At 49.9% G+C, this 24,853-nt stretch overlaps 8 protein-coding genes across 8 annotated transcripts; 1 reads left to right on the top strand and 7 right to left on the bottom strand.

Moving 5' to 3' along the window:
- Positions 1 to 350: 350 nt before the first annotated feature.
- APUU_70585S (porin) lies at positions 351 to 1,678 on the bottom strand (the record flags this gene model as incomplete). The annotated part of the gene is made up of 5 exons (XM_041695474.1): positions 351 to 500; positions 565 to 1,272; positions 1,344 to 1,432; positions 1,495 to 1,528; positions 1,631 to 1,678. 5 exons carry the CDS (start codon positions 1,676 to 1,678, stop codon positions 351 to 353), a joined length of 1,029 nt encoding a protein of 342 aa, XP_041561201.1.
- Positions 1,679 to 2,485: 807 nt separating this feature from the next.
- Positions 2,486 to 4,788, bottom strand: ASN1 (asparagine synthetase B; the record flags this gene model as incomplete). Its single annotated transcript, XM_041695473.1, has 9 exons — positions 2,486 to 2,528; positions 2,590 to 2,694; positions 2,747 to 3,999; positions 4,080 to 4,228; positions 4,359 to 4,394; positions 4,461 to 4,487; positions 4,548 to 4,573; positions 4,640 to 4,690; positions 4,763 to 4,788. 9 exons carry the CDS (start codon positions 4,786 to 4,788, stop codon positions 2,486 to 2,488), a joined length of 1,716 nt encoding a protein of 571 aa, XP_041561200.1.
- A 1,191-nt stretch (positions 4,789 to 5,979) lies between these two features.
- On the bottom strand, positions 5,980 to 6,788 carry UBC9 (E2 SUMO-conjugating protein UBC9; the record flags this gene model as incomplete). Its single annotated transcript, XM_041695472.1, has 4 exons — positions 5,980 to 6,233; positions 6,397 to 6,420; positions 6,498 to 6,658; positions 6,754 to 6,788. The coding sequence occupies 4 exons, from the start codon at positions 6,786 to 6,788 to the stop codon at positions 5,980 to 5,982; spliced, it is 474 nt and encodes a 157-aa protein (XP_041561199.1).
- Positions 6,789 to 8,140: 1,352 nt separating this feature from the next.
- APUU_70582S (putative G-patch DNA repair protein (Drt111)) lies at positions 8,141 to 9,951 on the bottom strand (the record flags this gene model as incomplete). Its single annotated transcript, XM_041695471.1, has 5 exons — positions 8,141 to 8,239; positions 8,302 to 8,394; positions 8,444 to 9,246; positions 9,303 to 9,713; positions 9,777 to 9,951. The coding sequence occupies 5 exons, from the start codon at positions 9,949 to 9,951 to the stop codon at positions 8,141 to 8,143; spliced, it is 1,581 nt and encodes a 526-aa protein (XP_041561198.1).
- Positions 9,952 to 10,213: 262 nt separating this feature from the next.
- Positions 10,214 to 12,008, top strand: APUU_70581A (acyl--CoA ligase; the record flags this gene model as incomplete). The annotated part of the gene is made up of 4 exons (XM_041695470.1): positions 10,214 to 10,834; positions 10,889 to 10,925; positions 10,977 to 11,848; positions 11,913 to 12,008. 4 exons carry the CDS (start codon positions 10,214 to 10,216, stop codon positions 12,006 to 12,008), a joined length of 1,626 nt encoding a protein of 541 aa, XP_041561197.1.
- Positions 12,009 to 12,189: 181 nt separating this feature from the next.
- On the bottom strand, positions 12,190 to 13,008 carry APUU_70580S (uncharacterized protein; the record flags this gene model as incomplete). The annotated part of the gene is made up of 4 exons (XM_041695469.1): positions 12,190 to 12,219; positions 12,291 to 12,454; positions 12,624 to 12,679; positions 12,803 to 13,008. 4 exons carry the CDS (start codon positions 13,006 to 13,008, stop codon positions 12,190 to 12,192), a joined length of 456 nt encoding a protein of 151 aa, XP_041561196.1.
- An 867-nt stretch (positions 13,009 to 13,875) lies between these two features.
- Positions 13,876 to 15,351, bottom strand: APUU_70579S (ANP1/MMN9/VAN1 family protein; the record flags this gene model as incomplete). Its single annotated transcript, XM_041695467.1, has 5 exons — positions 13,876 to 14,042; positions 14,106 to 14,321; positions 14,374 to 14,421; positions 14,476 to 15,101; positions 15,179 to 15,351. The coding sequence occupies 5 exons, from the start codon at positions 15,349 to 15,351 to the stop codon at positions 13,876 to 13,878; spliced, it is 1,230 nt and encodes a 409-aa protein (XP_041561195.1).
- A 1,447-nt stretch (positions 15,352 to 16,798) lies between these two features.
- Positions 16,799 to 18,029, bottom strand: APUU_70578S (putative HLH DNA binding domain protein; the record flags this gene model as incomplete). The annotated part of the gene is made up of 2 exons (XM_041695466.1): positions 16,799 to 17,933; positions 17,986 to 18,029. The coding sequence occupies 2 exons, from the start codon at positions 18,027 to 18,029 to the stop codon at positions 16,799 to 16,801; spliced, it is 1,179 nt and encodes a 392-aa protein (XP_041561194.1).
- Between the last annotated feature and the right edge of the window lie 6,824 nt (positions 18,030 to 24,853).

The following is a 24,853-nucleotide window of genomic DNA, read 5'->3' as shown; positions in this document are numbered from 1 at the left end:
GTTCGCAAGCAATTTACCAAAATTCACTGCGAACGCGCTGTAATACGGTCTGAGAACAAAAGAAATTTAACTCTGATTGATATACAGTTGTCGCCAATAATGACTACGGTACATGATGATTACGCTGATATCTAGATACCAAAGTCCACCTATTCCTATCTTCCTGCTTCCTATATACAAAATCTCGCCCTATCGATGCGCCACCAAAGGGATGGAACAGACCGTTGACCAATTAGAAGGTAACTGAAGGAGACCCCAATTACTTTCAATTCGCCGGGGCTTACGCATATTGGAACAAGGTAAACAGGTTTAGGCGAGCCCCAATAGCGTAAGTATGGGAATTAGGTCGCTTAAGCCTCGAAGGTGAAGCTGGCGCCGACCTTGTGAGCAGCCTGGTTAAGGTTCTGGGTATCGAAAGAAGCACCAAGGCCGAGGGTGACACCAGGGCGGAGGAGAACGTTGTAGGCCAGAGCGGCAATACCACGGTCGTTGATCTTGACCTAAATTGAGAGAAGGCGCACATTAGTTTTGATCAAGTCCGACTTTTCGGTTCTGAATACTCACCTTGGCGAAGGAAGAGGGGTCAAGGCGGTACTTGCTAGCAACCTCGAGGCCGACGGAGTTGCCGGTCTTGGAGTCCCAGGTGGCCTTAGCACCAGCCTCAACCTGAGCGTTGACGCGGTGGTAGTAGCTGGCGGAGAAGACGGTCAGGTTGTTGGCAGCGGTGATGGCAGCAGAGTACTGGGAAACGCTGTAGCCGACGGCAGCGGAGTACTTGGTGATGGCGGCCTTCTGGACGTCATAGCCACCCTCAGCACCGACAAGGAAGCCCTCGTGGCCGAGAACAGCGTCGAAGTTGGCGGAGGGGCCGTTGAGGAGATCGAAGAAAGCACGGGTGTGCACGTTGGGCTGCTTGAAGTGGAGGTTGAGCTTGGCACCCTTGGACTGCTTAGCAGGGAGGTACTGGGTGACGATCTCAGCCTTGAGACCCTTGGCGATGTTGTTGTCGAGCTCGAGCTTGGTGTCGAGGGCGTTGGCGGTAGTCCAGGCCTGTGTGAGGGTGAGGCCTGAGCAAGGAGAGACAATTAGCATCAATCTATGTTCGGCAACCCTTGACGACAGAATAATTCTGGTGGATGGTGACAAGCGATGAGAGCGTGCGATATTCACGAGCGCTTTGTCAGGCTTTCTAGGAGATTTGGGGTTGGGTGGTTTTTGTTTGCGATTATGGGGGCCTTTACCAGTAGGAGCATCGACATATTTGGCCTCGAGCTATCTCAGCAAGAACTGTTAGCACTGGTTCTGGCCAAAGTCTCTTGTAAAAGGCAATAATTGGAACTTACGCTACCAGCGATGGGACCCTCGTGGGCAGACTTGCCCTTCACGTTGAAGGTGACGCCATTGGGGGCCTTGGACTTGACCTCGAGGCTGGCTAAAAGTCGGGAGTCAGCTAAATACCGAGCGAGGACATGCGACAGCATTGAAATTACATACCAGCAGAGCCGTGGTAGAAATCCTTGTTGAGGAGCTATCGGACGTTGAGTTAGCATTGGAAATGCGCAAGTCTCTTATCCATCCTCCCGACTCCCCTTGCGAAAAGAGGTGAGAGAATGAACAGCGCGACACGTACATCGTTGGCCGCCTTGGCGATATCGGAGAAAGCAGCAGGAGCAGCCATTGTGTAGAGTGTTATGATTTATTGGACGTTAACGTCGAGTGTATTGGAGTAGAGAGGTGGTGGTGGGCAGGTGCGATGGAATGACGACGAGGGGAGGGAGAGAAGATTCGGATGGGGAGGTTGAGTTCCCAGTTACCAACAACCCAAACAAATGATGGGGGAGCCACGGGAAACTTCCGCCGTTGTGATTGGCTGCCGTTCGGCTCCCGGTAAAAGCCGCTCCCATGAAATCCCGTGACGATGCCGATCGGTGCCTGAATCGCCTGGGGCATCCGCCTTCCCTGACCGAAATCTAGTGTACTCCCCGGTCTCCAGGGCTGTGGGCAAACTACTAGCACTGACAGCTTTAATGTTTGCCGATGATACTCCTTATTCTTTAATGCTCACCGCGACTGGTGATTGTATACACTACAAGGGGGTTTGGGACGAATGCCCCTGTTCTTTACTTATCATCGGATGGATCCATGGCTCAAATTGGAAGACAATGAAACAAATTCGAACACATGATTACGAACTAACCTGAAACCCTAACAGCAGTCCACGGGCCAAAAATAGACCGCGGTGGACTTTGGAGAAGACGCGACGCCAATTTTACCCTGTCTTCTTGTCTTGAAGTGGACGCAGTGATCGAACAAAACGCAAACCAGACGCTGGCGACGCCGATGGAACCCGCTCGCATGAGTCGGACGAAAACTCGCTTTGCGCCCAAAAACAAACATCTCGGGGATAAGTCATCTATGCATGCTTCTATATCTCAAAAATCAATACCAACACGAAATTTTTGGAAAAAACTTTGCTATAAAACATCTATTCGGTGCTGTCGTATTTGGCGTTGTGGGTGGAAATGGCTCTGGAGAGACGCATGTCAGTCAGCAGCTAAACCATTTATTATCGCTTGTACATCAACATACCTTCCGCTAGGATCGCTCTGTTTCGACCATGTGGGGACCCAGCGCTCGACTGTGCCTGCGCAGGACGGCGGGAAGTGCTCGTCGAACATCATACGGTACCAGTAACTGTTCCAATGTTAGCTTTTCCTTTGAAGGTTCGTGGGAGCAAAACACATACGCTTCCTTGGTATCTGGGATATCGTTACCCCACTCAGGCTTGGGGTTCTTCATCATCTCATCAGTGACGTGAAGCTCGGCGTTGTCCTTAAGGCCATCGATCCAGCTGTAGCCGACACCATCACTGAACTGTTCCTTCTGGCGCCAGAGGATCTTGTCGGGGAGGTAGGACTCGACATCGGGCTCATCGGAGGTGTCAAACGCCTTGCGCAGGATGTATTTCTCGATACGGTCCTTTGTGATCATCTTCTCCTTAGGGTCAACCGACATCGATGTCTCGACGAAAGCCTTGTCGAGGAAAGGAACACGTGCTTCCAAGCCCCATGCCGATGTTGACTTGTTGGCTCTGAGACAGTCTGCAAGATGCAAGTTCTTCACACGTCGGACAGTCTCCTTGTGAAACTCCTCCCTGTTGGGGGCGGCATGGAAGTAAAGATATCCACCGTAAATCTCGTCGCTTCCCTCACCACTCAGAACCATCTTGACTCCCAGACCCTTGATCTTGCGGCTGAGCAGGTACATGGGGGTAGAAGCTCGGATAGTGGTCACATCATATGTTTCCAGGTGGTAGATAACGTCGGAAAGAGCGTTAAGACCGTCTTCAACGGTGAAAGTCAGGGCGTGGTGCTTGGTTCCCAAGAACTTAGCCACCTCCATAGCAGCCTCGGTGTCGGGGGCCCCAGGAAGACCAATCGAGAAGGATTGCAGCTGCTGAAAGGAGTTGACTGTTGAGAGCTCGTTCTCGTCATCAATGCCGACCAACTGACCGTTGGCCTCGCTCTTGACGCCGTTGCTAGCGGACTGCGTGCGCTTGGTCTCGCGCTGGGCGATCGAGGCAACCAAACTGGAGTCAAGACCACCAGACAGCAGGACACCGTACGGAACCTCCGCCATCAGACGCTTCCGGACGGATTTCGTGAGAGACTCGCGAATGGCCATGTAGTCGATTGGGGTGTTGGGGACGTTGGTGGGATCCCACCATGAGGGCTGGAAATACCGGGAGAATTCACCGGTCTTGGAGTCAAAGACATGGCCAGGGGGGAAAGTCTCGACCTTGTCGCAAACTGGGTGCAAACTCTTCAACTCGGAGGCGAAGTAAACGGCTCCGGGAGTCTGAGATGACCAACCGATATAGAAACTGCAGATACCGATGGGATCACGTGCTGCAACAACCCTATCCTGCTCCTTGTCGAACAAAACCCACGCGAACATACCATCAAGATGCTTGGGCGCATCGAGACCATATTTCATATACTAAATTCCGTCAGTATTCCTATATCATAAACTTTCCCGGATGTCGCGGCGCAACTGATTCCTTCACAGTCCACACATACCAGAGGGAGGATGACTTCGCAGTCCGAATGTGTCTTGTAGTTGTAGTCCGCGTCCAGAGTCTTTCTCAGGATACGGTGGTTGTAGATCTCACCGTTGACGGCCAGGGCGAGGGATCCATTTTCGTTGACGAGGGGTTGCGCACCGGAGTCTTGAAGCAGAAGCAGTCTTAGCGAAGGACCGAGAGGCACGGCGCAGATATCGAGGGGCAGGAAAAGCAGGAATAGCAGCAGGAGGAGGAAAAGGAGGGAGGGCTTGCTTGATCGGAATCGAGTACATACCGACACCGACAATGCAGAGACGCTCGTGGCAAAGAACTAAAAATCTGGTCAGCTTCTCAAAACTCGACAACTTTCCATTGTTGGCAGCATTGGGTCACTAACCAGTCTTTTCGGCGATGAAGTTTCCACCTGTTGGTATATGTTAGGGATTTGCTGCATTCGAATGGGGTCAATGATCGCATGACTCACTCCAATCCGGTCCGCGATGGCGCACACTGCGTAGGGTCAGCCGCGATTCCACTGGTGGGTATATTGAACATGATGGAGAAAGGAAAACTTACGCCTTTGACATGCGCAAAGCTGTAGGCTTGAAGCCCTTCACATCAGGGTGACTGTCGCGATCTTGTTAGCATTGACAAGCGCGGGGAAGTGTGTGCCGGGTAAAAAAAATCATAGTCACATACTGATGACACGCGAAGATACCACACATGCTGGCGGGAAGCAATTGGACAGCAGTTTCAAAGAAATCGACAGTCCGGAGGGGAGGTATTCCACGGGAGAAAAGGGCGAGTGTGAATTGACCAAGTTGTAGAGGGTTCAGACGGAGGGGAGCCAGGGAATTTTTAAATGTCAAGGGAATACCTCAGCAGCCCCAGTCCCGTCGGCGGGGCGGAAATCGAGGGGCGATTTCGGCCTCCAAAAAAATCTGGGAGGGCGCACCCAGGCTGTGACAGGCCTGACTCATCCCGATAAGATAAGTTCGTTAATAAACTTGCCTGTGCCGCCATTGGCTGGCTAGCGGCCGGACTAAGGACTTCCGCTAAGGAAACTCAATCAGGTCCAACTTATCGTCAGGAACACTTACGGTCTAGTTTTACGGTGTTCCTAAGATTCGCTACGGAGCTGAAGTCTAGAGCTGACAAGCTGAGGCGCATGCTTTCTTTATTTGTCCTGTCGCAGATCGATCCGGATACACGAGGGTTGGCGACCGCCTTGCACAGGTTCTTGACATTCGTCAATGCGGCACCGGTAACGAACCTCGGTAACCGCCGAAGAATCCACCAGACAATACTTCCTAGTTGAGGGTACTATACTCCGTACTTACTACTTAGTACTCTGTAGTATGGGTAAGAAACATGATAAAAGGCGTGCTCATGGCCAGAACTCCTGTACACAGCATTTCTTCTGCCGGTACTTCCCCTCACCGAATCCGTACGAGTATAGGATCTCCCATGCATCGCAACAAGAATAGAATGGACGCGGTATATGCGGATGTCTCGATGAGCGCGAAAATAAAAACCCCTCATATGTAAGTAGGAAAAGGCAGAAACGCCATCCATTACCTCACTGTTTCGTCGGTTCTAGACGTAATGCTCGCTAAGAAAATAAAGTATGAGAAAAACAAATTGGAGGCTGAGGAACACCATGCCTGTGCGAAATAGCCAATCATCATAAAAAAATACGGAGTCAAAGTTGCTCGTGACCAGCGACGCCAGCTCCATATCGGTAGATAGTGGCGCAGAGCTAGGGATCGGTGGCCATATTCATTCTTCAAACTGCACACCCCACGTTGAATGTTATTCCAAACCCGCTATATCCGCCAGAACTCCAGTGAAGTGAAACTGGGATCGAGAGTAGCGGAACGGCCGAGAGACGGGTCGTAAACGTTTTTGCCAGCATCTCATAAAGAGGGGTTCTCCCGCACAACCTGTTTAACACGCCTCTCGTAGGCTGGCTTATCCTTCTTGAACAGATTGTATGCCTCCGCCTGAGCAGGAGACTCGGGGTTCGGGTCATTCAGTAAGTCCTGAATACCCAGCAGGATCTGTTTGATTGTAATGGCAGGTTTCCATGCTTCATCCTCGTTCAAGATAGAAAGACAGACGGTTCCAGACGGATAAACGTTCGGATGGAAGAGCGGCGGAACGAACTTGCCTATACAACACAGCACTACGTCAGCTCATACCGTCATCATAAACCGTGAACATTGGGAGGGAGTATCAGTTATGCAATGTGACACAAGGGTATAATGGCGCGCAGCTCCAGCTCGAATGAAACGCCGACAAGCAATGACACGGCGCAGAGAGGGAACACGTACACTTTGGTGGTTTGGTCGGGTACTCTAAGCAGAGAGAAATACCAGTCAGTATATTTGCGCTGGGCTATAGAAAAAAAGAGTCGGCGAAAGTTGCCACTCACCATCAGGGAATATGACATCGAGCTTGAATAAGCCACCCTCCCAAAGTGTCTGCGACTTGCCAGGAACACCACACTCCCAGCGTTTCAGGTCAAGCACACCCTGCGCAGTTCGATGAGGTTTCGCGTAAAAACCAAACGGGTGATCCTTGCGCCATTGCTTCCTGCGCGCAAAAGTCTCTAGTTAGCTCGCTGAGGGGCAAAGACTAGGTAAAGGTGAAGAAGGGTGCCCAGGTGAGGTAAGGTCTTCGAAGCATACCTCTCTTCCGTCAAACGGTTCAGGCACAGCGACATAGTTGCAATCTGGTACGTGTTGCGGAAAAGCTCGTCAGTGTATCGTTGTAAGTAAAGGCTTCGCGCGGAGGGTCAGGTCTTGCGATTTCGGAGCTAGAGTGGGAACAAGGTCGGTTGGAGGTGTATCTAATAGGAAGGACGAGCGTAGAAGTTCGAGGAAGGTGTTAGATTAAACAAAAGGTGGGCGAAAGGAAGAAGAGGTGGTTAGATAGTCGATGTCTTATCGGAGGTCGGACAAAGCTTGGGTAAAGGCGAAGGCTGAAGTGAATTGCCTGAGGCGAAAATCTGCAGGATCTGGAACCATCAATTCCATGATCTGCCCCACCAATCAGTCTCCCTCCCCTGTTGCCTGGTCACGTGATGTTGTATACATCGCTCATTTACTTTTGTTCATGATCTTTGCTGCTTCTTTCAGATATTATCCAAGTAAATATAATCACTAATTAGACAAGTTCAAATATCTTCGGTTTATTAATTACTGTGAAAAGGATCTTCCCTGCACACTTCCAAAGCTGGTAACAAAGAACCACTCGGTAACACGACAGTGGTTCTCAGTAGATTTTCACATTCCAGTGCCACTCCCGGTAGGAATCCTTTCAGCGTGGAGGGCAACCACACATTTCTGTCACCTCTCTCCACAGTTATTTATTGTTTACCTTATATAAAGGCTCCTTAACTACCTAGTAGAAAGCGGAGACATCAAACTTTGTGTCCACCTCTCAGCTTCGCAACTTCAGTCTATCCATCTCCTCCACTGTCAATAATTCCTTTTGGAATTTTGAAGTCTGGGTATCCCTGAAGCAGCTGAAACGCTCCCATCCGAAAAGGCATATATCTGATCAATATGTGCCACTGCATCATCTGGTACCACGCCATATGCTTCCATGAAGATCCCGCCTCCACCATCAACATCTACTGCAAAGACGCCCTCCAATGCAACTACGATTGCGGCGCTCAAGAAACAATGTCGCTTCCCTTATTCGGTTCCTGTCCTTCCTGCACGATAAAGGCAACCTTCGCAAAAAACGTGCCGCGAAATACGCAATCATATGGCATTCCCCCAATCATGGAATCGTTTGAAGACGAGACCCTGGTGGAGAATGACGAGTGCTGCCTCTCAGGCACACAGAGCGAGAGCTCGGTTAATGAAATAGAATTGTTCGATAGGGTCACCTTTTGATGGACCGGATTATTGATAGGTTGCTGCGCCCCTATTAGGGCAATATACCCAGGATTTCTTTAATCGTCTTGGGTGGTAACCTCCTGTATTATATCGAAAACCCACAGGCATACAACATCACGATAGCATCGCCATTGGACGATAACCGACAGTCACACCACGCTTTGAGGAATCAGTTCTCATAAATGCCCTGTTCGAAGTTCTGAGTGTCGAAAAAGCGCGCGGTTATTGGGTTGCCATTGAATATCCGACCTTCAAGGGCGTTCACGGCCTATAAAATCGACATCGTCAATATACCTTTGCAACATCCGTGCAGCTCGCAAAGGCACTCACCCGAAGAGCAGACAATTGGTTGGTGAATTTGACAAAGACCGGGACCGGTGGGCCGGAATCACGAGCAACATAAACACGCTCCACGCGCCCATACTGTTTAAAGTTAGATATCAGAGACATGTGTAAAAATTGAACTTATTACCTTTTCAGAGCATTCTTCCCCTATTTCTTGCATTAAGCCACCTTCTTCGGCGCCGGCCAGTTCTGCATCCACATCCATACCATCCAGCATCCCTTTCAGGATGATAACTTCACTCATTGCACCAAATTTGCCCACATCCTCTTGCTTTCTTTGGCCGCCAATAATCTTGCCTCGTCCAGCTGGTGTGATAAAACCGCCACCCTCTGAGTCTGGCCGTTTCTTCCGCTTTTCGACTTGAACTTGTAGAGGTTTTGCAATGCCGGATCCGGTGGCACCCAATCCAGATCCCTTAGTCCATCCATACTTGGCCAACATCCGCTCGGCGAACCCTTTCTGACCAGGCCGGAGTGAACGTTGCCCGCTCTCTCCTGTCTCATCTTCTGCTGGTCGCTCTGTGGCAAAGACTTCTTCAAGCTCCGCTTCCGAAGCAGGGATATCATCGGGGGCCGGGGGAAGCGTATATCGAACTGGTGCACGTGATATTGTTGCAGAAGGTGCCTGGATGCTGTGTAATGGCTTTGATGGAGCTTGTGAAGGCTGGGTCTGTCCTGACATTTGAAGACGTCGTAAGTAAGCGTCATCTCCAGTAGGCGCCTCCTGAACTTGAGCAGCTGATTCATCTGGTGGAGGTGGAGGCGGCGAATAGTGCGCCGGTGGTGCATGGGCTGTACTTGCGGCTATCTGAGCTCGTTGTGCAAATGCACCCTCTCCAGAGGTAGCACCCTCACCACCGCCAGAGGGCGCAGGAGGGATATCATTGAGGTTGGGGGGTGGTGCAAAATGATTTGGTGGCGCAAATTGCCCTGGTGTAAACTTAGTATTTTACCCACTGGGAATCTAAGATGATGCCTCAACTCACGGTTCACTGGATGCCCATAATCTTCGTCACTATACGAGTCTCGACTCGGTGACCGTGCCATACGGTGTGCGTATAAACGGTCCTTCCATTCTCGAACTTCCGATATTTGCTCATCGCTGTGTTTATATTCTTCGTATATATTCGGTCTCGATGGGTCGTAGATATCATCCCAGTTCTGCACGAATTCTTGCGCTTCTCGGTTCTTCTTGCGCTTTTTGCGACCCCCGCGCTGCCTCTTGGGCCCGGCGTAGAACCCGTTAACGTCGTCTTCCTCGGTGCCCGCCCAATCGGCAAGTGTTGATTTAACAGGCGCGGCTGCCGGGGCTACAGGAGCCGCTTTAGGTAGAGCAGGTTTCGGCTTGGATTTTTGAGTCGCTAGTTGGGGGCGTTTCGTTGGTTGAAATCGAAGAGCTGTCATAAATGAGCATTCAGAATCCGACGTACATGTATCCTAGCCGCAAAAGCATAGCATACCGTTATTGATCTGCTTTTTTGCCGCTTCTTCCGATTGACCTTCTCCTTCCGCTTGCTTAAACACGACCGGCGCACGAGAAATTGTCCCGGGCGAGTTGTCAGCGGATGGATCGAGCAGGTTGGCGTATAGGGACAGCATGCCGCCCGGTTTAGGAGGCGAGGATCCCGAAGGCATGCTGCAAGAAGATATGTGTAGGGCGCTTTAGTGGACTAATGAAAATAAAAGTATGACCATAAGCTCCTCATAACGAGGGGAGCTCTTGGACGCTGCAGAGGAGCCGCTGAAACAGGATATGTTTGCTCTGTTTGTGTAAATTGCATCTTTTGTACCCACATTATGTAATTATCGGAGAAGAGACCGGGGGGCTTAACCACGGGGAACTTCGGCAAATCGGCCGCCAACGATGACATAGGAGCATTGACCCTTTGAAACATGGATGTTGCCTTGGGTCCTGGCCGGATTCAATCCTTCCTCAATCTATTCTTCATCAATCAGCTGTGACCACAACTACTCTGCTCCGTACAAAATGGCTACATTGGCTCGATCTTTCTCTCCTGACGCCGCTAGCGTTGCTGTCATTGTTCCCCAGAATCCACCTTTAACGATAACTTACCAACAGCTGCATTCGCATATCTCCGATTTCCAGACTAAGCTGGCTAAATTAGGGGTTGGGCATGGAGCAGCAGTGAACCTGGCCCTTGTGAATTCGTATGAATTTATCGTCGGATTTCTGGCAGCATCCTGGCAACGAGCAATCGCAGCACCCCTGAACCCTGCCTACAAGCAGGATGAGTTTGAGTTCTATATAGATGATCTCAGCTCGACCTTGGTTCTTATTCCCAGAGGAGCATATGCCCAAGATGGCCCCGCAGTTCGAGCGGGCAGAAAGTACCAAGCCGCTATTGCTGAGTGCTACTGGAACGGAACTGAGGTTGTCCTTGACGTGAAGGAGGAGGGAAAACTGGCAGGTCAAGGGAACGCTGGGGTTCAGAACGCCCAGCCCGACGATGTCGCACTTGTTTTACATACGAGCGGAACTACTGGCAGGCCCAAAGCTGTATGAAATATTCTCTGCCTGACTATCCTGAGCAGGAAACTAACAATCAAGCAGGTCCCGCTCAGCCACAAGAATCTAACGACAACCATGAGTGAATCACCCTAACCAGTATCTACTCAAGGCAAGACTAACCAGGCTGTAGGAAACATTCAGGCAACGTACAAGCTCACTCCGGAAGATCGAACATATCTAGTCATGCCCTTATTCCATGTCCACGGCCTCTTAGCAGCCTTCTTGGCTCCTCTTGCCTCTGGAGGCTCGGTGATTGTACCGCCCAAGTTCTCTGCCCATGAATTCTGGTCCGACTTCACCAAATACAAGGCCAATTGGTATTCTGCTGTGCCCACTATTCACCAAATCCTGCTCAAATCACCGCTGCCGACCCCTATCCCTCACATCCGCTTCATCCGCTCCTGTTCTTCTCCTCTCTCGCCGAAAACATTCCAAGATCTCGAGAAGACCTTCAACGCTCCGGTGCTTGAGGCATACGCCATGACGGAGGCAGCCCACCAGATGACAAGCAGCCCCCTACCCCCGGCAAAGCGGCAGCCCGGTAGCGTTGGAATCGGTCAGGGCGTCGAAATCAGGATTCTCGACCAGGCCGGAAAAGAAGTCCCCCAGGGTTCCGAGGCGGAAATTTGCGTTCGAGGAGAGAATGTCACAAAGGGATACCTTAATAACCCAGCCGCCAACGAATCCTCGTTCACTAAGGATGGGTTTTTCCGCACAGGTGACCAGGGAAAGAAAGACCCCGATGGCTATGTAATCATCACCGGTCGTATCAAGGAACTCATCAACAAGGGCGGAGAAAAAATCAGTCCAATCGAGTTAGACAACACTCTCCTGAGTAACCCTAAAGTTGGCGAAGCGGTCTGCTTTGCCATCCCCGACGAAGGTCACTACGGCGAAGACATCGGAGCAGCGGTGGTCCTGAAGAGTGGCCAGAGTGCCACGGAAGATGAATTGAAGTCATGGGTCCAGACGCGACTAGCGAAATTCAAGACCCCGAAACAGGTAAGCATCACCGCACCGTCACCATACCAATACACTTCGTACTAAATCTCGCCCGCCTAAACAGGTTTGGATTGTACCTCAGATTCCCAAGACGGCAACGGGCAAGATCCAGCGACGCAAAGTCGCAGAGACGATGCTGACGCCTAAGGCTAAGTTGTAAAAGCCTCGGGACTGTTACTACGTTGCCATGTACATATGTATACTACCGATGATGCGTATGCATGTATAGTCATTTCGTATATAATGAGGCGCAACTAGACATACTTATGGCACAGAATCCATCCAACCAACATCCATTGCTCAGTCACCAATCCAATCATAATGCAGCCCACTTAGCTTAGCTACGCCGCAATCCTAACCGCAGACTTGAACTACACGCAACCAACCCCGTCAGCAACTTAATAAAACAAAAAAACAGAGTACGGGGAAGTAAAAAAAATACCGGGATAACCTGCGCAGCATCCACATCCCAAACGCCGGACTTCACATAGATGTCATTCCGGATGAGCTCCCACGCTTCTTCTTCCTTCTCAACGGTGTAGATGAGCATGCTTCCCTTGAATGAGGGCGTCTCGCCTTCGGATGGATGGGTGTTGAGCATTGCGCCTGCAGATACAGACGACGTACGACATTAGTACGTAGAGGTACAGTTTGATGTTTGCACGTATGCAGAGTCCTGGGATCAGGAGGAAAGATAGGGAGTAGGTAGGAACCTGGAACAAGAAAAAAAAAAAAAAAAAAAGAAAAGAAAAATGGATAGGTTGTATAGACGTACCGCCGACCACTACCTTCCCCGCGTCAACAAGGGGCTTAATGTTCTCCAGGTGTTGTCTGGATTCATATCGGGTCAGCACTCATGTCTCGGCAATAACCACGTACCAATTTCTCTCCGATATCAATGAATATTAATTGAAAAGACAGGCAGATGGGGGCCGAAGAAAGAGGGCCACATACGACCTGACCTCCATCCTCTTCGCGTGGACGCCAGGTTTATCAGGGAGGATGCAGAGGAACTCCTTGGCCATTATCGCGGTCCTGTTAAAGAGGTAATTGCGGGAAGAATGAAACGAGGCTCTTGGCTGTATTTGAGATTGTACAGGAGAAAATCCCAGTCTCCGTATTGTTGTTGATTTTATGAGGCGGGACGATTGAGTGAGCATGGTGGGGAAGACGCAGTGGGATGGGGGGGAAAGTTTTCGGAGAGGAGCTTAGGTATGATAGGATGGAGAGCGGAGTTCTGTCCGAGATGCGAGAAACTACCTAATAGTTGGAAGGTATGGACAAGCTGGCCGCGAACAAGACAACGAAATAATATTTTCATTTACTCAGTACAAGCCAGATTGCTTTGGGAAAGTTTGTAAGCATAGACTCGTGGTTTCAGGTCTGTAGCTTTTTTGTAATTCACAAATTCCACTTGATCGTCAATTTGACTACACATAGCCTATATATGTATGTACAGGAGGAAAGGCACCAAATTCCCTTCTGCTCATCGCTCTCTGCTTCGAGCCCAACTGGCCAAGGCTCCTTTTGTATGCTGACTATCGCCGAGTTGTGGAAACGGACCACTTGTACCCTGCAATAGGTCCAGAGAATCAATGGGAGTGAAACATCGGAGGGCCGCAGAGCAGAAAAGCGTTCAGAGCCAATATCCCAGACAGCTGGGCTCGGCAATTGAGATGGCACCCTTCACTGACGAACAAGAAAAACTCAATCTGAGCTTAATCATGTTCAAATCCATGAGCCTCCAAGACTGCTGAACACATTCCCCCAGCGCCAACAGAACAAAGCAGGCGTATCCTTAGAACACAACGCAAAGGAACACAACGTAAAGGAAGGCTAATTATCGGAGTCGAGCTGGCTGTACGCGACATCCAAAGAAAATGATTAATAAGAACTGCGTGAGGGCGGCTGACCCTTGTGCGATGAGACCAGCCGCAATGCGTTAGATATACATTGGAAGGACAAGAGGCAATCCAGGTCAAAAATTGTAGAGCCTTGTCGACTATAAATTAATTCAAATGTGCGAACTAGTATGCCTTGCGCTCTCCGAGATTGCCCGGCTTCTCATCGGTATCAATGTGCCAGACAACGTAATTTGGCAGACCGATGACCTGGTATCCAGCACGCTTGGCCATCTTCGCAAATCCTTCGGTTTCGGCCTGGTTCTCAAAAGCGTATGCGGGGAAATTGATCCCTAAATGTAATGTTAGAGCGCTCATGTAAAGTTCATGTTTGTGGGCCGGGTTCAAATTCATACCTGAGCGATGAACATCAGCCTTGACGACAATATTGACGCCACCAATACCGTCGAGCTCAACTTCTTCATCCTTGTTGTTCCTCCAGTCGCCCATTCCAACGAGATATTGACGGCCGGTGTCGTATTCCTTGTAACCTTCCGCCAAAACCGTGTCAGGGTCCAACGTCGTGCGAAGTCTACGTGCCTTGTCGGAGTCAATCCAAGAATTGTAGTCAACTAGAACAAAGTCAGCAAAAGTTATAACTCTCCTAAAACCGTGGACACATACAGCGACCCTCGATATCAACGCCATCTCTGTAGCGATGGAACCAAATGTCTGAAAGGCAGTTAGTAAATCCTCGTTTAAAAAAATCATATTAGTACAACATACTTGGAACGAGAATATCCTTGTCGTGCGCAATGAAATCCTCCAGAATGCTCTCCGGACTGTCCACAATATCAACGTCTCGCCAGTACACCCAAGAGTGGTCTGGTTTTAGGGCGGAGTAAAGTAGGTAGTTGCGAGCTCGACCAATAGCCTTCCGTCGAGGTCCCTGTGCAGCGAATGAGTGTCGATCCTCAACGGACATTTCAAAGGCAGTGCCGAAGTCCTTCTGGATGACTGTGGCGCTGCGGAAAGCGATCTTTTCCTGATCCTGAATGCGCTGCAGTTCGGAGGTGAGCACTGCGAGCGTCTCATCCTTGGAATCGCCGACAAGGAAGGCCAGGTCAATCAGCTCGTGTGGGTATGTCAATTTATAAAGGAGGTCGAAATATCTGTTGAGATGAAACGCGGCATCTCTCAGCGGTGTGAGGATCAGGATACGCTCAGAATTTTGAACGGCATGGGTCGTAGACTTGATTGGGTTGAGATCAACAGTGTTGATCGAGCTGGAATTCACTTCATAAGGTTCGTGGTAGTTGAAGAGGACGGGAGTCTGGGCGTGGGAGGTCCATTCAGTAATTTCATTAAGACTCATATCCATTGGCGCTTTTGGAGGTCCGTAGCAATAGAAACTGTCGCGTGCGGTCAGTATGATTGCGAGGTCGGTAACGGCTTTGACGCTATCAAGACAGATTGCGTTTCAACTTACTTTTGCATTTCAGAAGCGGAACTGCTGATTCCGCGCCATAATAAAACAATCAAGCCAGTGATAGCCAAGGATATTAAAAATCGCGTTCTCGTCACTAGAACTAGGATAGCCCGCCATGGAGGCAGCCTAGCTCTGGCCGACTTCCACGTTACACCACCCTTCGGAAGTAGCATCCTCGCGGGTGGGATATTACGAAGTCGCGGATTCCAAACAAATTGAGGAAAAATATCGATTCCAACGATGGAGTGCTATATGCTCGCGGTACGCGACAATTCCCAGCACAATAATGTCACGACCGTCGGCGGTACGGTAGGAGATAGGGGTTGCGGCGGGGGCTTGTTCGATGATAGGAACTTCTGGATCAGGCGGATACTCGACGTCGACGTTTCTGGACTGTCGAGATTGGCTGATTTGAGGATTAAGATAGCCAACGTATTGACACAATAATGCGATCGACTGGAGACGGTTGACGGGTGAAGGGGCTAAAAAAGATTCCGCAAAATAGCACCGATCGAGAGAAAGCAACGAACCAAACGAGTGAAAGGAACCGGACTGAGGCTCAGTAGGATACCGGATGGCCAGATGAGGATGCTCAGCTCGTCAGGATAGGCGTGGTCTCGGGGAGTTGATGAGGGCGATGGAAGAGAAGGGGGTCGACAGTTGAACGTTTGACACCTGGAGTGAGATAAAATCCACCAGCCGCAGTCCAGCCAATCTCGCCTCTGGTCGGAGACTCGGGAACGGTCCATCGTTACTTTTTATAGCCTCCTAAAGAATGAATAACTAATAAACGGCCAGACTGCTATGTAAGGAAGCTCAAATATTCGCAAAATTCCTACATAATGGTAGGAAATAATAAATATTAATCGTATGCCGTCTTCAAAGCAAAACCCATCAACTCGAGGGTATCTCGATTGAGACTGAAATTTCAATGTAAATTACACACTTCTGGCCAAATCTCACCGATGATCGTGTATTATTTAATAACCCCCTAGTTCTAGATTTAGGGTCCGCCCTGAATTTGCAAGTCGCCAAAGGAGAAAATAACAAATTGACTTCTTACGTATCCCATTGCACAGTGTCTGATCTCTATCTTGGTAGGTCTCAATTTTTAGAGAACCAAAACACGGTCTTAGAGATATTCCCAATACGTAGGTAATCGGAAATTGGAGGTAGGTAGACCATGGTTGTAAGTTTGTATCATCACGTTCATCAATTCTATGTCTATGGTGCCCAGATACGTGTATAACCAGCATAGCAGCTTTATATAAAATAAATACATTGTTCCAGAGACCCAAAATTCACAAAGGAAAGTGCAAAGGAAGCCAAAGCTATAACACCGAAATATGCCCTAGTATGTATCGTGTGGGCATCAAGGAAGCTCCCGAGCTTCAAACACCGGTCCAATACGCCGTATTGAATAACCGAATATATTATACAATATGAAGGTAAAAGGAGAAACTCAGAAGACTGGTCCTTCCAGGCGTTTTTTTTTTTTGGCGTGCGTTAACATCAACACCGTAGAATAAACACGTAGACCCCGAAATTCAAGGCCTTCACAGATAGCCGCCCACCCGCTATAATATTATCTTCAAGGAAAATCATCAGCAGTCTCTCGGGTTATGGTGATTGTATGAGAGATGGAGGTCGTGAATTGGCCACCGAGTAGGTGGCGTGGTGGAAGACAGGAGTAGACGGGCCTGTCGTTGGCGGTGTTTGGCTAAGGTATGTGTGACCAAAAGACTGGGATGTTCCAGTGGACATGGCATCAAACCGGGAAGATTCTGGGCTGGTCGTAGCAATCTCATCACAGAACACACGCAGGCCCGGGAGCATGGTTTTCGGTTTGCTGTCCGGCAGCAAGGCAACTTGCTGGGGGCTCGGTTTCTCGATCTTTGGAGAGCGGTACATGTGCTCACGGGTCCTGAGCTGGTACTCAAGGGCTCGGCTGCGCTCTTCCAGGGTTCTGTTTCGCTCTTCTAAAGCCTGGTTTTCCTGCTTCAATGCATCGGCTTGCTGTTGTGCCGCGTGGTTCTGCTGCTGAAGGCCAGAAACCAAGCGCTGGAGTTGCATGCAACGAAGTTGTGGTTGAATCTTCTCTTGTAGATGTTCGGGCACCTTTTTCTCCTGGCAGATTAACTGGACGATGACGATCTGCATGAAATCGATTAGGTCAATAGCGCCAGAGACAATGTGCTCCTTGGACTCAGCCGTGCCCTTTGATGGGTTCCATCCAGCCCTTTGGAGAAAGAAGTCGTGGAGCCTGTTGTCTAGCCGCTTGTGTAGGTTGCTTAGGTTCTTTCGTCGGTTTCCTTCAGCAACACGATGCTTTTCCCTTTGATCATCCAAATCCGCAGACATCACACTTGCCTTGCGCTTTCTGCCGCAGGGCTGCTGCAGTGGTCGCTTGCGAGTGATGTGTTCTGGGTCTGGGGCTATCAGTTTGATGAGATCGGCTGCAGAAAGATGCGAAATATCTTGAGCTGTTCTGAACGAATTCTGCGGTGGTACCATTTCCGCCCAAGAGTCGGCAGTGCTCGCTGGAGATGGAGGTGCCACGATATGCTCTGTCGGTGCCCATTGCGATTTAACAGCGAAGGTATCATGTGTCCCCGGTGGGCTGGGCATGAGGTTCCTTTGAGTGAATGGATTGAATAGGTCTCTTTGTAAAGGTTCAATACGGGGTAGTGGAGGGAGACGCCGGTCTTCGGTCATATCTGCCGGGCTTGATGTAGAAGAAATCGTCCGCACGCCACTACATCTCAGGTCAGTCGAGCCGGTGGACTGGAAGGTGTCGAAATACTTACGGGAGGTGGCAGCGTTGAGAAGCGTCATCTGTGATTGAAGCCATTCCTTCGGTTGGCGAGCAGTCTGCAGTATGCGTTTGTCGGTAGTGGGCGTGGAATGTGGGTGAATATGCAGTGTTGTCAAGGCTGTTGCAAGTATGTATGTGTATGTGCGGCACCGATGTAGACAATGGGTAGGTATTTGTAGACCTTAATATGAGGTCTAACAGCAACAATAAAGTACAATGCTTATAAAATAGACCAAGTAGTTGTAGATCAAGGGGTAGTGGTTGCAGGGGACAGTGGCTTAGATAGAAGAAACGAAGGTGTTCGAGAAATTCCACGAGGCCTGGGATGCTCGAAGAATCTCGATGCTAAAGTCGGATGCCGCAGCATGTTTTATATGTGAGATGCACACGACGAACGAGGCGAGGGAGAAGAGGGGATAGTCGAAAATAGCAGAATGGGGAGGGGGTGGGAACCGCAGACGACGCCATCCGTGAGGATCTGGATGTATCACCAGCAGCAAATGTACTGAACTCTCAACTCGGAAACTCCAACTCCAGTTCTCCCTCCAGGCAGTGACTTACAGATCGATCGTTATTCTTGTTTTCTTTTTCCCACAGCTTATTTACTTTTTTACGTTTATTTTATTTTATTTTCTTTTTCTTTTCTTTTTTTTCTGGGGCCGTCTTTTTCTTTTTCTAATATCACAGACTCCAAGTTTATCGATTGTCGCCGCGGAGTCCAAAGCTCCCTCCAGCTTCCCGGCAGTAACACTCGCACGCTACTGCTTCGGTCAATGCCATATTCGCCTCCGATTTGCCTCGATCGATCGCCCCTTCATCACCTTCCTCCTTCCATTTTTGTTCAATAAATGAGGCAGAGGCCCCTTTTGCCTCATGGGGCGGTCCACGCGGAAACGCCACAAAGATTGCAGCAGAGTTCGACGCTCAAAGTTAGTTCATTTTGACGGACGCTTGGGGCTCAAGTCTCTATCATAAAGTGCACAGACGCAAAACAGAATACGACTCACCAATCAGCGGGCTTGACCCCAGCGGATGGAGAGTGAAATGGACTCCGTCAACCCTTGATTTGTCACCGGCACAGCGGACTCTTGATCTTCACGGGGCAAAAGATATCGATCCTCCTTGCATCGAAGCCCTCAATAGAATGTCGAACCAATGGATGTAATCCATCGAAATTGTGTCCATTGTTTCAAGGCCTCGGGCCCGAAACAATGCCACTTACAATACTAGATTGACGAGCGTTCTGATCGCGAGGTTAAGCGCCACCTGGTGGATGCTACGGAGCTTGGGATCATGAGTCCGGTGCCTATCCATTTCACTGTCTCGCTATCGTTTCGAATGTCAAGCCGAAGCTGCAAGGTAAGGAGCAGAAATCCATGCAGTGTAGGGACGGATACGGATGTATCGGTCCGTCCATGAGAACAGATACTCAAGTATAGGCCCCGGGTCACTTCAGGTAATCACATACCACGAGAAAGTAGTAACAATGAACCATATCCCTTGATGATCCGAACGACTAGATCCAACCAGGCACCTATTCCACTACTATGTATAGAATGTGCCCTGCAGAGGCTCCTCTATACTGGATCGATAATCTCACCCTATCATGTACAAAAGTACGTACGCCCCCCGAAGGTTTTGTGAAGCCCACATTGGGGCTTCTGCACAAACTTCCCGTGCACGGGAATTTGCAGGATCTCCAAGCAGATCATTCTGTCGACAGGAGGTGATCCAGAACCTAATAGCACCAAGCAAGGACTTTCGTCTTCCACTCTTCCGAGCGCAAGCAACATTCTTCCACAGGCTCCAGAAGTACACTAGGTGTGCCTTGAAATGGATATTTGGGATTCCGCGCGTGGTTGACAGCTTTTACGATGCTTGGTTCTATATCCCGCATCCAAAGTACATATTACCAGGCTCGCCACACTGGGAAGTACTGTGCCACCATCAACCACGGCATTCAACTCGACGTAGGGGGCAGCACCAGAATAATCCGTATTCAGATCTAGTCAGGCAAGCCACGGAGCTGAGCCGAGAGTCATCGAGTAACCTGCAGCAGATCGCCACAGCTCCGAAAGTCCATTCCATCCGTCTGGACTCTGGATTGTCGCCTGGAGATCCCAACGACCAGGTCCCTGTCAATCGTGCATTTGATCAGTTCTGGACGTTTCCTTTCCTTGGCTTAACCCCCCCCCCGCCTCCTAGATGGTCTGTTACAATGGTATGGATTGCCGCTGAGACCTCAGGTAGTATTTGGAATTTGCGTTGGACATCTCCAACGGACAAGGCAACAATGCTATCCGTGCTCGGCCACTACCCGGAGCATGGGACAGGAGCCATGTGGTGTGGGTACAATCATCGACCGTTCTTAACCCAGGAAGGACCGGAAGGTGCACTCATGGTGAGCGAGCTTCGTGAGGCTTCGATCGGTGGCGGCCGATGCTCGAGGATGCGTAAAGTACGACATACGTGTTCGCTTACCGGGATATCATCCCGATGATTTACACAATAATTTGTTATGCATGCCACTGTGGTGGAGGTGGGCGGGTCGTATGGCATAGAGGATAGGATCTGTCGACTGCCCGTCCCCGGATCTAACTCGAAGGAGAAAAACCAGGGCCTCGATGGCCCTAATGTCTGCCTGATCCCTCCTCGAGCGCCACGTTTTCCGCCTACATACTTTCATATGAAACAATTACCATGTTGAGAGCTACTACTCGAGTTCCTGGTTCGATACTTCCTGGCTTCCCTTCTCACAGGCTAATGTATGCTGGCCGACGGTAGCTGCAGATGGAGGCTGTCGAACTCTTTGGAGGTTGTTGAGAACCACGATATTGGTGCACATTGATGAAACAAGCTACGATACTTGCGATCAAATGCTTATTCTGATTCCGACATTACCCGCGGCAATAATAGGCACCAACTTCATTGAGGAGTTCCCGCGAACCCTACAGAGTACAATGGTAATGTACTACAGATACAGGCGCTGGGACTGAGGAATTGTGAAATCGCTCGAAGACGCCATCGACCATTGAGTCAATCCACGTCTCAGGTGGGGAGGCGCGCTTCGAAAAAAACATCCGAATGCTGTCTAACTCGCCTGGTTTCGCTTATTCTCCGGGATGCTGCATTGTGGTGCCCCAGAACGGTCAAAACGTCGATGGTCTATTGGACGGGGTCGAAAAGCACAGCTACTGTGGGGAGACCCCGATAGAAGCAAAAGCCAAACAGATAACAATGAGCCTTCACTTCAGCCTTGCAAAACCGCCTGAGGCACATAATTCACTTCGATAAACTCCAATAAATCCCAAAGGTCAGCGAATGATCTGTGTCTGTCAAATGGCCCAGAGAATAACAACTTACTTCGCGGTCGAAGCTGGGCCCGTTCTCGAACTAGGACGATCTAAGAATAGCCCCAGAAATGAAGAAGCCGAAGAGTGATGTATCAGAATTCAGAAAGCAAAAAAGAGCACTGATCCCTTCCTGGATTTTACAAGCCCTATGTGCTGTCCGTATTTTCTCCACGCGTGGAGTCTTCAGCGGCTCTTAGTTACCTATCTACGAACGGCCCCGTTTAACTGTTCAACTTGCTCCCAATCCGCCAACTTGCAGACTGCGAACCAGGGATCCCTGCGTGCAAAACGCATCACTTTATGCAAGATCATGTCTAGCTGGCCTTTATCGGTCTTTATTTGCCCCCTTCTTTCGTGCTGCCGCGCTCATACACGGTCCATGGCGTCTTCCGGTGTTTCAGCACTCGCTGCGGTTTGCCGGGTCTCCCACCCGGTATGGTCAAAGACCTGGAACGAAGGAGCTTTATTGATTACGTATCTTCTTATACGCATGTCCAAACGCCACCACTTCTAGCTGACTCGTGCTCGGTTTCGAATCCTGGACTCCAATATGCTTGGTGCCAACCTTCTCCATTCGTGGGTTGCCTGGCCGGGTTCGGCATACCCATACGGTAGGTACATCACGTCAATCTTCGACCTAGCATGGCAGTGACAATACACATACATTCAAATTACGGGCTCCAAAGCCAGCTTTGCCTCTAAAGTCCCAGCTTCAGTAAGCCCTATCCCTGCACATGGCCATTCGACCCGGCTTTACTCCAGGGAGCGCCGAGGACAAAGCCATACATCATCGCTGTTTCTGCTTCTGCAGAGTGCAGACCCAGTTCTAGCTCGCTCGTTTCTCCAGCCAGCCAACCTGACAGCTCAGGTCCCATCGGTTAATCTATCATTTCGCACATTCACCCTTAATCCACGTTCTGGCGGACTGAACACTCGAGATTCCGAGAAAGGCCTTGCAGTGGCCAGTGCAGTCTCCAAACTCTTCTACGGATTCATCGATCTATCATCAATTGATCATCGTTCTTCGGACCCCCGCATCCCCCGGTGTGTACTTTGCGGTTCCTCCATCGTTCTGGAGTCCAGACCGAACTAAGGTTTCGTCCGTATCCCTCGCGGTCGATCCATTCCCTATCTAAGTCTTTTCCCACCAAGACAGGGCTAAAATCTCAATAGACTCGTGCGGGGGCCATCCCATCGATTTGGGAACGAATATTCGACCCAGGTGTTCGGTCCGTGAAAATATGGACACTTGTACCTCTCATCTGTTCCTCGATCCTCCTCCGTTAGACCCAAGAATACGTGCTCGGAGCTTCAAGCGCACGCTCCTCGGCAAATGAGAGCCATTCATCGTGGCGGAAAGGTGAGCAGTCTTCAGCAAGTGTATGAAAAGGTTGATGCTTCTGCGTAGTTCGCATTCGCCCACCTGACTCGAGCATTCCCCTCAACCTTGAAGGCTCGCACATCCCACTGCATTCAACCACTAAAACACATCCAAAACTACATCGAAATCCTAAATATCGTCAACAAAACAAAATATGAAAGAAAAGGCCTTCCCCCATACTTCTCGGACTCGCAGATCCCGAGCACCACCGAAGCACCTCCATCAGCGGCTCCATTCCTTCGCCTCTCTCCGAGCCCTGAATGCATATCCGTGCCGTGTTATCACGTCCTACAAGGCAGGCGCGAACCCAACTCACAGATTCGGGATAGTCGGTGCATCAGGAGGCAGTTTATAGAAAAACAGTGGGTCGCCACTTTCCAGGATAGGGCGTTGAAAAACGACCTGTCCATGATCTACCAAACCCACTTGGGGATTCATTCATCTGCAGTCAGTTCTTCCTTGGGTATCCTCTCCGGAGGAAAAATCAATGATACCACGGCTCGAAGCAAGGCACACACCTTACTGACTACCCAGAACCTAGTGCCAGGCCACTTACCCTCTATTCCATACTTCTAAGTTTGTCTATTCCCAGCGGATGTTTTACAAATCGAAACAGGTACTGCCCCGGCACCCTACCTTGCTCCTACGGGCTACGGAACTCGTCGAGACCATAGTCGATGCACTGTCTTTACTTGCATCGAGTGGCGACCTGAAGATACTCCATCACTGCATGTCAATCTGACGAAAGAGTAGGAGGGGGGGCAAGTTGCTGTGGCAAGCACAGTAGTCGCTCGCGCGTCCCGGCCCGAGGAATGCAAGCAATATGCACAGCCAACGCGACCCAGACTTTCAAGTTCCAATTCAATTGCAACTGTATGCAAGGAAGGGCGTTGGCTCTTTAGGCCAGAGCTAGAACAACAAACTGAAGAAGGGATCTAGATTAGGTCCCGTCTGCCAGGATGTTTCACCAATTACGTGGTTATACGTGCCTTGTCGTCATAAATTGTTCGTTCCAGGGATTCTTATCGGCTTCATCGAGCCGGCTGGATCATTGCCTTGTAATGGAGGGCTCGGGGTCCAGTTTCTCGGTGTCTAGGTATGAAAAAATAGATAAGCAAGGCAGGAGTTCCCCGGGGGGTTCATCGATGCACATACTTAGTAGATAGTTCATGGAGCATCTGTGAAAACCCCTCCCACCTCTATGACCACGTCACACCCAAGCCGAAACCAAGGATTCAAGGGGTGGAGGGATCGGTGAATCTCTCCAGTGACGGTCCTTCGTGCCCGGCAATGGCCACGGTCTCTGCGTAGTTCATGAACGTAGCCTAGATCCCGAGCACTCTAGGGCGCCTTGTCCTCGTACCCGGACTCATGAACGCCGGCAAAGGGGGGGAAGAAAAGTACCAGTCGCATGGGCGGCCTGGTAGATGGCCCAAATTGGGTTTGCAGCCACGCGAGATAACCGTGCGGCAGCGCAGCTATGGCCTCTGCTCTCGAGCTCTCGGTCCTCTAAGTCGGTAGGTTCGAACCTAAGGCTGCCTTAGGCCTGTGCCGCAGTAATCTGAAGTTTTTGATTGGAAATGGGTTGCGCGGGCCAATAAGTTTGGATCCCGGTTGGTCTGGAATCGTAAACTAGTGCATACAGCCTCCATGATTGAGGAGGGTGCTTGTAGGAGATATAGAAATACAGAAATTAGGGCTCTTGATGAATAGGTAGTTGTTCTCGAGTACAGTTCTCTGGTCGTGGGATTTCATACGTATAGTCTTGTAGTTGAGGGACCTGGTCAGGTTAAAGAACCCTTACAACGTGCACTAGCTGTGCACCAGCTGTGCACCGGCCAGCGAGTATACTACAAGCCCTAATCAATGGCTTCCAATCTTATACCCATGTAATATTATTCTAAAATAGGTTTTATATCATTCATGAAGGATCATTAAGGAAGGAAGGGTTCGACCAGGCCGGAGTATCGGTTGATGGATGACAAGCTATGGTAGATATACTTTCGATATGGTCCGCAATTACTATGGAATCAAGAAGCACTGAAAGGTGAAGAAGGTAGCGGGTAAAGTGTTAAACTATGGGGTATATATGTATCACCTAGTAATAAAAACAAGGTTATCTATGA

This window comes from Aspergillus puulaauensis, chromosome 7 (genome assembly GCF_016861865.1).
Source record: "Aspergillus puulaauensis MK2 DNA, chromosome 7, nearly complete sequence".
NCBI classification, from domain to species: Eukaryota; Fungi; Ascomycota; class Eurotiomycetes; order Eurotiales; family Aspergillaceae; genus Aspergillus; species Aspergillus puulaauensis.
The sequence above is the reverse complement of the archived record's forward strand: the minus strand, read 5'-3'. Positions and strand labels throughout refer to the sequence as shown.